Source organism: Benincasa hispida, chromosome 4, assembly GCF_027475165.1.
Source record: "Benincasa hispida cultivar pf3 chromosome 4, pf3_genome.v1.1, whole genome shotgun sequence".
Taxonomy (NCBI): domain Eukaryota; kingdom Viridiplantae; phylum Streptophyta; class Magnoliopsida; order Cucurbitales; family Cucurbitaceae; genus Benincasa; species Benincasa hispida.
In genome coordinates, this window is record NC_143481.1 from 44,730,897 (window position 1) to 44,741,790 (window position 10,894).

At 33.2% G+C, this 10,894-nt stretch overlaps 1 protein-coding gene across 2 annotated transcripts; it reads left to right on the forward strand.

Annotated features, from left to right (window-relative positions):
* The first annotated feature begins 2,725 nt into the window (after positions 1 to 2,725).
* On the forward strand, positions 2,726 to 10,293 carry LOC120075558 (RNA-binding protein 2-like). Of its 2 annotated transcripts, none has more exons than XM_039029048.2 (6): positions 2,726 to 3,099; positions 7,811 to 7,944; positions 8,025 to 8,337; positions 8,469 to 8,530; positions 8,644 to 8,725; positions 9,915 to 10,293. In XM_039029048.2, exons 1-6 carry the CDS (start codon positions 3,021 to 3,023, stop codon positions 10,016 to 10,018), a joined length of 774 nt encoding a protein of 257 aa, XP_038884976.2. In that variant the 5' UTR covers positions 2,726 to 3,020; the 3' UTR covers positions 10,019 to 10,293. The 2 variants fall into 2 exon arrangements, with proteins under 2 accessions (XP_038884976.2, XP_038884977.2); XM_039029049.2 differs by having other exon boundaries at positions 2,730 to 3,099; positions 8,025 to 8,352.
* Positions 10,294 to 10,894: the final 601 nt, after the last annotated feature.

Genomic DNA, 10,894 nt, shown 5'->3' on the forward strand with positions numbered 1-10,894 from the left:
CCAACTTCGGGTTCCAAGGACCACCTTTGAAGAAAATTCTAGCGACCAACTCCAATGACCACCTTCGCACAAAGTAACTTTGGCAACATACTTCGACGACCATCTTCGCATGACCAACTCCGAGCTCTGGAAACCACCTCTACGTGATCAACTCCAGGCTCTAGTAACCACCTTCGACAACAACTCCAACGAAGACCACCTTTGATGATCAACTCTAGTGACAACCACCTTCGTCAACCAACACTAACATTCACCTCAGGGGACCAACTTCGACGAAGACTACCTCTAACGAGACCCTTAATGACAACCCTAGTTTTTGTGAACATGTAAATAAACCCTTAATGACAACTCTATTTTTTGTGCATGTTCAAGTCACGTTAAATTATATTGTAGGGTAATTGATTATATAAATAATAGTATTTTGTTTACGTTAAATGCAATATTTTTATGTAGAAGGGTGGTTACTAAAAGAAAGACTGTGCTGTCCTTTTGTAACATTCTTGTTTTTCATTTTTTACATTCATATATGAGTGGCTACTAAAAGAAAGATTGTACTACAAAATTTATTTTTTTCCCTTTCTTTTATGATAAATTAGTTATTGCATTGGTGTAGTTTCATACATCTTTTTTTATATCACATCTCTGCTCCGCCTCCCTTTGGTCTTGGTATTTCTATTTAATTCATTCTAGAACTTTGAAGGTATATTGTAGTATGATTTTAATTTATTTGCATTTAGCTTCATTCTAATCTAACTATAGTATTTTTATCTTATTTGTAGGACCCAAACTAATTGCATAATTTCTCCATTAATTAGTTTGAGATTCATTAGTTTTAAGTCTTTTATAGTCCTAATTTTATTTAATTGTTGGAAAATAATTTGTGATGTATTGAGTGTTATTCATTGCTATGCACTTTTTTTATATGTACATAGAGATTTTTGTGGACATTATTATTTCATTTGCAAGTGGCAGATTAGACTTAACCACAAAAACTAACCACAAAATATGTTTACAAAAAATGATTTTACACAAAAAAACATCATTTCGTCATATTAGTGTAAAATATAAAGAAATCGTTTGCACAAAAAAGGAAAAGAAATCATTAACCATAAAATTCGAAATTCATATTTCACAAATGGGCAAAAATCAAGAAAAGAATTAGTTTATTTTTTTAATTAACATTTTATGGTTGAGTTAAAATTAATTGAGTATTAAAAATTGAGGGGTAAAGATTAGAGAAAATGTTCATTTTATTGGAATATGCATGACATGTCTTTGGGGATGTAGCAAATTATGTGGTAAAAATATGTTATATTTTTCAAGAAGAAAAAAAATAAAAAGTTATTCAAATTTTAAACTTCTTCAATGTTCATGATTGATGACTAAGTTGTTGTGAAAAGTTTTCATTTGTTTGGAATATGTTTGATATTTAGGAATGAAAAAAAAATATGTTATGTAATTGAGTGTTCCAAAATTGAATTCAAAATTTGTATTTAGTGTTTAATTTGTAGGAATTTGTTATGTTTTGAAAATGAGAGAGAAAGCATTTCTTAGTGCTAAAAATTTTAGAAAATATGTATAGTTGAAAATTAAAAAAATAGTAAATAAAATCTCAGACAAAATCAATTTTGTTTAGAAAAATTGTACCATATACTCCAATTCAATTCAACTAAACTCTATAGCTTAAGCACTGACTTTTTTTTGACACAACTCAACATCCTAAACACAGACATTCAAACTCAACTCTATACCCCAAATATAGACAATTTAACTCCACAGATAATCTAACTTTCCAGATAATAATTATCAACTTGACTCACTCTGCATACTAAATGGTAAGATAAAGAGAAGAAATAATGCAAAAATATTTAAAAATTTTAAAAAATCAAGCAAATTGCAAAAATCAATGTGGTGGTAAACTCTCAAACTTTTAGTGGTAAAAATTGAGCACTTATTTAATATTATGATTGACATTCCCATAAAATTGAGGCTTCAACATCTCCCTAATTTAACTACTTCTCAAAGGCCAATTGACTTTTAAGTAAAATACTTATGGAAAAAATCATATAGATAACACAAAATTTTGAATTTAAAGGAGATTTGACATACTTTCTAAATTTTAACATTTTTGTCCTTTTGTTTACGTCATATCTAAATGAAATTATCAAAACGTAACATCACACACAGATTAGACATCTCTCTCCTCTTTTACTTTCACTCCCTGTAACACAAAACCTCTCTCTCGCTCAGAGCAAAAGAGAGAAGGAGAAAATCAATGTTCTACTTCAACTCTTGGAATTAAATAAGAAGAAAAGACACAATGGAGAAAGGAAAATCGAGAAGAGGAGGAAGGCAAAAAGAATGAAGGACATTTGATATTTTTGACCGATGATGATATAAGCAAGAGGGCAAAATCCATTTTAAACCCTTTTTTTTTTTTTTTTTTTTTTTTTCTCTTTATGATAATCTCAAAATTTATAGTGAATTATATAAATTATATAAAATAAACAAAAAGGTGAGGAAGAGGTGAATTTAATCCATGGTGGTCACTGATCACCTATCTGAATCTAATGCCTACAAATTTCCTTGATCCTAGAATATTACAGGATTAGATACGTAAATACACATAAACTAGTCCAGACACTTTATTTATTTATTTATTATTTAATAAAGGTACTATCTTATCTAATTATATATACGTATAACATATACATAAAATTAGATAAGATAACAGAGTTACTTATGTGGTTAATTTGATTAGATGTGGGATTAGATAACTGTGGCGTAATACTTACGGTGAGGTTTTGCGTATTGGATCCGATCCCAATATGTCTGAGGTGCTTTGCTCTTCGGCTGCGAAACATTTACTCGGAAACAACAGATTGCTCTAAATTAATCGGCAGTTAGGGTTTTACGGATCTCCAAATTCTGCGTCAAGCTCAATTTATTTGTCTCCGGTTTCCAAGATCGAGATTTTCCACTGTCTTCTGAAGCACTAATTTTGGAAAACTGCAGCATATATGGCGGATGATTATTGGAATCGGCAGCAGCCTCTGCTTCCCTCGCCAGGCATCCTTAAACGACCTCGTACTGAATATGGTAGGCCCCTGTGTTTATTATGTTTAATTCGTCGCTACTTGAACAATATTTTCTGAAATTTGGGTTTTTTTTCCCGAATTCAGTTGCGTATAATGATTTTGCAGCTAGTTCGGCAGTGAATTTTGATGGGTTTAATTCCGTATCAGTATCTGGAAAACTAATGAAAACATTCTCGTATTGTTTGATTTGATTTGTTAAGTTAGTTGTGAATAATCAGTCTTCACGAAGTAATTGGATTCAGGTTTATTCCCAAATCATCTCTCCCCCAGCTTCTTGGTGGGTGTTATGTAGATCTTCGAAGTGTCTTTCACGGGGTGTTAAAATAGTTTGATGGTCTAATGCACTTCATCTAATAGATGATACAAGGAAACTCTCCTTTTTTCTGTTCTAGTGGTGGATGTGCAAATCAAGTTCTTCAAAAAGTTGTACAAAGGGTCTCATTTCATTAAAGTTTTTATTGTCCTCGTGAACTGGAACTTGGTGATAATGCCCTCGTTTTCACCTATATTTAGTTTTGAAATTTTACTTCATATTTTGAACCTTGTTGAAAATCCTTAGGGGATGAAAATAAACTTTTTCATATGTGATATCAAGGAAGAAACCATCACAATGAATCTTAATTTTGCTGGATGTAGCTTGTCTTTGTCCTATATGTATGGTAAGCCATCATGGGGAAATCCGAACTCTTCAACGTTTTGGTCCTTAGGAGTGGAAAAAATTCATACCATGCTGCTCACTAAATAGAAGGTTGCTTTATGTTGACATTTTGTCAGAGTCATTATTTGCTTGACTTCAGTTTTGGAGGTGTTGAAGCAGCAAGTGGGAGGGAAAAAAAAAGGAAAAAGAAAGAGAAAAATTGATGCATCTTTTCTTCGTTTGTCCTTTTGCAGCTGCTTGTTAGGAAGACATTTTAAAAGTTTTTAGTATTCAGTATTTTTGGCCTAGAAAAGCTTCTGAGGCCCTGTATCAATTCATTGGTAATACGCATTTTCAAGTGCAAGCCAAAATTCTCCAGTTATTTATTTTAACTGGCCTACTTTTATGCTTCCTGCCTAATTGAATCTTTTCTTATTGTGTTTAGACTTTTATTGTTTTTGTTATCTTTTTGTTTCCTTTACTTCTCCCCCTTTGGAAGTTTTGTATCTATTGAGTATTAGTCTCTTTTTATTTCATCAATGAAAAAGTTGTCTCTTGTCCAAGGAAATTATTCGCCTTGCTAAATAGTCTTGGACTTTTGCTCATCGGAGCTTCCATGAAGGAAGCTAAAGGAATTATCATCAGCAATCAATTAATCTAAGGAAAGTATACTAGAAGAAAAATGAGGGGTTGGAGGTTGGGGGGATAGTGTAATGCTATAAATGATAGGGGATGTCTATCCGAATACGGTGCTCATCCAAGAATCTAAATCGAGGGTGGATATGAATGTAATTTGGAGCTTGAGGGAGATTCGATAGACTGAAAAGTTGAGTATTGGAGTGCTCTCGAGTGCCGATTGCTTTATAGTATGAGAGGAATTAACGAATATGGAGAGGTAGGAACTCTGGAATAAAGTGGGGAATCTAGTTGGCTGCTATGATGGAAAGTGGTGTCTTGGGAGAGACTTTAATGTAGTGAGAATAGTAAAAAAATCTTCAGCCAGGGAAGAAATAAAAAGCACGATGAATTTGGATAAGTTAGTTGATGAGATCAGATTGATCAAAATGGAATAATATGCCTGGTTGAGTTTTGGAGATGTTCTTGTGTAGTCCCTAGTGGATTGGTTTTGTGTGTCCTTGGAATGATTTACAAAGTTTCATTCTATCAATGAAAAATCTGTGTTTTATTGGAAGAAAGGAATGGTTAACAAAATTTCAAGAGTTGAAGACAATAAAGAAGGCGAGATCAAGCTTGATGGGCCATGCCCTTTTAGATGGGAGAACCCTTGAGTAAAACATCAAGAATTTTGGTGGAGATGGGGGCAATTATGTGGACATTTGAGAAAATGATATTTGTAGATGCGCACTTTGAAAGGGATCATAAACAAATGGGAATTGGATACAGTTGAATAATTTTGTTCTTTTTGTTCTTTTTTCTTCTGTTTTTTTTGTTTTTAAAAAAACATAGAAACAGTTCGTTAAATGAATGAAATAGGGGAAGCCCCAACACCAATAGGTGATTATGAGAAATCTCTCCAACGGGAAAGGAAAAAAAGATAAACTATAGGATGTAAAAGGAGATTCAAAATTACACTAATTGAAAACATGAGTAAAAACTGAATCCAAAAATCTATCCAAAGTGGAGTATGAAAAGGGAGAATGGGTACTTGGAGCAGAGAGCTAGAGAGACAAAAATCAACGGAATGGCAATTGCATGGCATTATCCTTAAAAAGGTTCTGAGTTGCTTCCATATATTTATATGATAATATGTTGGGAACCAAGGTAGTATACAATGGGCTATCTTTGTCCCACATTGATTAGAATGGGATGACCAATGTGATACTTAAGGGCCGTTTGATAATGTTTCCGTTTCCCATTTCCTGTTTTCGTTTCTCATTTTTTAAGAAATGGACTTGTTTGATAACTATTCCCATTTCTTGTTTCTAAAATTTAAGGAACATTCCTAAAAAATGGGCAAATTTTGAGAAACTACAAAAAGTATTTTCTTCTTGTTCCGTTTCTGTCTTATATATTAAACTATTTCTTTTATTTAACAAAATGCATCTTTGGCCTATTGGTTCATTTTACATGTCCATAATTTTCTTCCACCTCTTGGTTGGGTGTTCAAGTCCTCATATAGGCACTTTAATTTTGTTTTTCTTTTGTTTTATATTTATTTCCATCTTTCATATTTTATCTATTAGTTTTATATTTACAAAAAATGCTAATATTTATATGTTATTTTAATTTTGAAATTTAAAAATCTCCAATATTTAGATTTATATATTATTTTAATTTTCAATATGTAAATTTTTTTATATTTCAAATTTCAACTCTCAAGTCACTTTTATTTATTCTTTGTTTTTTATATTTATTTCCGTCTTTTATATTTTATTTATTTTTCTCTATTAATTTTGCTATATTTATATTTTATTTTAATTTTGAATTTTAAAATTCTCCAATATTTAGATTTATATATTTCTTTGATTTTCAATATGTATACTAATTTCTTATATATATATATATTTCAACTTTTGATTATTAAATTTTGCAATATGCATGTTTATATATTATCTTAATTCTAATATTTTAGTATATTTGAAACTAAGTAGACTTTTACAAGATATATAAATTTTGCCGACCAAGACATTCATTTAGCTTAACTTTAATATTTTGCAACCACGACATTTACATGATAATATGATTAAGTTGGATTTGACTTGACATCACTTAAGACAAATGGCTTGAGTTATAGATGACAGTGCCTATCAAATTTTGGGCAACATATGAAGAATAGGATACAATTTGTTATTATATTTAATTTTTGTTGGTACTTGTATTAGATGACATAAACTTTTGATAATATCTTTTTCGATGTTTAATGTATAACATATTTTCTCTTTTTATAGTATATTGTAAAAAAAAAAGAAAAAACAAGAAAAAAAAACAAGAAACAAGAAACAAAAAACAAGAAATAGTTATCAAACAAGTTTCTGTTTCAAGAAATAGGAAACTGAATAGTTATCAAATATATTCTTTTTTTTTTGTTCTCAAAAAAGGAGAAATAGGAAAAAGGGAACAGGGAACGAGAAACAGGAAACAGGAAACGAGAACGTTATCAAATAGGCCCTAAATGGCTTGGCTCTCTCACCTCAATAGCTAGCTTTTGGGATGTGGTGTTATGAGGTGCTTAAGTACTTAATGATGAATCAAAGCCGATTGTCAATGTTCCAGAAAAGAGCACTAGTGGAGGGTTCTGACCGGGTGTTTTCGAGTGAAGTACTGTCGGTTTAGCCGCTAGGACGTTAGCTTTCCAAGAATGGGGTATTTTTAGGAACCAAGGTAGTATAGACTATCTTTGGCACATGTCGGCTATCATAATGATGTTTGTAGCGAAAGATCTGTTTCGTTCTATTTTGTTATGCTTTTTTGAATTACACTTGGTTGTTCTGACAAGGTGCATAGATTGTATAAATAAAATTTTCCATTACGTATTCATATTGTGATCCCCTACCTTGATAATGTTAGATACTTCCATAAAAGTTTTTTGGGCATGATCCACATTTGTTAACATATTATTGTTGACAGCCTACAATAACTTGAAGCCTTTCTGAAGAATTTTTCACTTTGTTTCATAAACTAGAAGCTGAGGTCTTTCTGGGATTGAAAAAAAATTTCACTCGATTTGTAAACTACAAATAATTCTGTTTAAGACTTTGATTTTCTATTCAATTTTGCTTTTCTAGAGGTTTTTTGTCCATTGAACTTAAAGTAGTGTTATATAGTATTTGGGTTTAGATACGTGGAATTTGAAAGTATGAATGAACTGCTAAAACAATTAATTTAGATAGTACTATAGGACTTTCTATACTCATTGTACTTTGTTGATTTAATGAGTGGTACTGAAGTGGTGTGTGTGTGTGTTTTCCTTTTAACATTTCTTTTACTCCGTAAATGGGGCATCTGTTTTTTCATGTGTGGATAAGCTTTCCCCCCCTCCCTTCCCTTATCCTGTTAGCCGTTTTTCTTATTGTAAATTGGAAGTGGAATTATGCTGTGCTTTCACTCTCTGCAGAACTTCCATCCTCCGGATTGCCTAGCGGCCATGAGATGCACAATTATTTAGCAAGTGATGACCGTGGTGGTCTGCGGTCTGTAAAAGATACACAAACAATTGGATCAGCATATGATCGTTATCTCCAAAGTGTGGTATGACTGAAATCTAGATTTTTTCTCTTTTCTTGCCTCGCAGTTTGAGTGCTGAAAACTTTTTGTAATTGCTTCTGAAGCAACTTTCTTCTTTTACTTCCGGAGAAGTACCTACCCATGGAGAAATGGGCATGGGAAGGCCTGTTGCAAACAGGATGCCAGTTGGGAGTAGAATGCCTGGGCCTTTATTACCTGATCCTATTGTAATGAGTCGTCCTCCTGCAGTTTCTCCTGATATTGCACCAAACGGTCGAAATATTGAGTATGGTAATCATCTTCCTGTAGATTCGATGAGCAGACCTGGACGTGAAACTGTGCCTCTTCCTCCTGATGCCTCCAACACTTTATATGTTGAAGGACTTCCTCCAGATAGTTCGCGCAGGGAAGTAGCTCGTATCCTTTTTATAGGTGGTGATGCCACATGCAAAATTATATTGATTTTTTTTCCTCTTTTCAATTATTTACTTAAAAAACTACATTCCTTTATTCATATAAAAAAACTACTTTCCTTCACTCCATTGTAGATATTTTCCGCCCCTTTGTGGGATATAAAGAATTGAGACTTGTGAGCAAAGAATCTAAACATGTAATAATCCATTACTAGTAATTGTTTTGTTGTTTTTGAATTTTCTTGGTCAACTTTTGAACTTGCGCTAACCTTTACTATGTTTTTTGTGTCAATTTTGTTTCAAATTATAGCGTGGTGGGGACCCCCTAATATTATGTTTTGTGGATTTTGCAAACCCAGCCTGTGCAGCAACTGCCATGAGTGCATTGCAAGGTGAACTATATTCACATTTTTTCCATATCAGCTTTTGCACTTCCTCTAGCAGCAATATTTTTCTCTTGTAGCTACTTTTTTACTCCAGTCGAAATGGTTGGAATTGAATCAATTGTAGAATATCATTTCTTCGGAGTTCGGACAAAATCTTATCACGTTTGTATTATCATTGAACTTGTGTATACATGCATGTTGTACTTTTATGTCAAGGAGTTCTGGACAAGTCGGGAGTTTTGGTTGGAGTTGGAAAACTTGTTAGTTTATGTACAGTACATAGATTCCAAGGTGTTGATTCTAGGGTTTCCAGATGAGTATTTTTCTTGTTTGTTCTCTTTTGGGGGTGGGGGGGCTATACCATAATCACTCACCTTACTCTTACTTTGATTGGACAGCTTAACTTGAGAGAGAAGGTTGTTGGCCCATTTATTGTTAATATCTGTGCATTTGGAGCTTATTATTTTCAGTGCGATATTGAAGTTGTTTGATGTATCTTTATCTAGAGAAGATTTAAAATTTGTCTGGACTCCTTTTTTGGGGAGGGCTGAATGCTCTCAAGCCAAGATTTTTGCACCCTTCCGGCTTCCAGTTGAAGAATCAATGGATATTGGATCGTCTCTGTTTAGGGCTCCTTTTGCAATGGAGCCTTCAGAGATTTCTTCTGCCCTTGCATTGTGCAGAATGCACAAATGGAACCTTGGGGGGACTCTCTCTCTCTTTCTTAAGAAGATAAACCGATCTTATTGCTGAAGACTTGGAGATTTCTTCTTTGCACTTTCATCAGACGGGACTTTTCCTTGACACACCAATGAATACCCCTTTTTCTTCCTTTCATGGTCATTCATTTACAAAAGAGAGCCAAATGCTGTGGCTCAATGCAGTTAGAGCAGTGCTTGGATATGTGTGGTTAGACTTTGATATAAATAGAAGGAATTTTCAAGATTACAAGACATGCAGTTCTCTACAAAGTGTAGTGGGTTTTTATGACTCCAGCTTTTGAGAGCTAGTCTTGTAATTTCATCTTATTAATGAGATTTTTTTTCCTATTAAAGAAAACATCTCGGTGCATGTTAACTAATTTTTCTTCTATAAATGGAAGTAGTTTCATCATTCATGTGGTAACTTGTTTATCTTTAGTTTTTGTTGAAAGAATGCACGATAAATTTGCTAAAAAAGTGTCTGATTTGCACAGGTTATAAAATGGATGAACAAGATCCTGAATCTAATTATTTGCGACTACAGTTCTCACGACATCCAGGTCCGAGGTCTGGTTCTGGATCTGGCGGCAAAAGGTGAATAAGCTATAGGGACAGGATGACCAATTTAAATGGGAGACGTATCATCTTCTAGTGCACATTTTACTAGCCTGCTTATGCATCCGATATATGTTAGACATGCTGTTGTTAAGATAGGCAAATTGTAGCCGACCCCATTGAATATTTAAAGTTGCTTGTAAATTTAAGGGGATTAGATTCAGAAGGTTTCAATAGTCAACCGTGCAATTGAATTTTGATGTACAATTATGTCAATGCTTCAGAATTCGAAGATATATCTGGTACAATTTTCATGAACTGTTGTTTCTAACCCCCACAAACAGTGAATACGCTCCCACACAAATCCTGGCACGGTGGATTAATATTTTGAACTCCAATATTTATGACATATTAAAGTAAATTTAGGGTATTTGAGGTGCATTAGTAGCTGACGACTTGAATTAGTGGAAATATTGTTATGAATAGAGCAACAGGGTTGAAGACAAGTAATTAGCTCAAAGAGGTAGATGTCTTAGTTGTTCGAATTTTACATGGATTGTTTTTACTCTGTTTTCTAAATCAGTCAGTACAATTTTTTATTCAATTTTTGTTATTTCTATCATTTTTGCGTGGTGGATTCATTCAGGTACTATAGTAGGAATTTGGAGAGTTCCTGCACCCTCCAACACACCAAAATCAGCCTATTCCGCTTGTCATTCCACTCGTACGGATATGCAACACCCCAGGTAACTTTCAGATTTTGCTTAACTGTATAACGACCATATGCAATAAAAGTCTAAACTAAGATAGTTTGTGACATCAATTGACAGTAAAACCTTCCCCTTGGCATGATGATGTATTAAATATCTTGTAAGTTTCCTAGCTATCATTTATTAGGAGAGGGCAGATAGATGTGAAG

Bases quoted from the DNA above. Each gene is read 5' to 3' on its own strand.
- LOC120075558 (XM_039029049.2), top strand. From the start codon at position 3,021: ATGGCGGATGATTATTGGAATCGGCAGCAGCCTCTGCTTCCCTCGCCA. The intron at 3,100-7,810 runs GTAGGCCCCTGT...CACTCTCTGCAG, and splicing joins ACGACCTCGTACTGAATATG to AACTTCCATCCTCCGGATTG. The intron at 7,945-8,024 runs GTATGACTGAAA...TTGCTTCTGAAG, and splicing joins ATCGTTATCTCCAAAGTGTG to CAACTTTCTTCTTTTACTTC.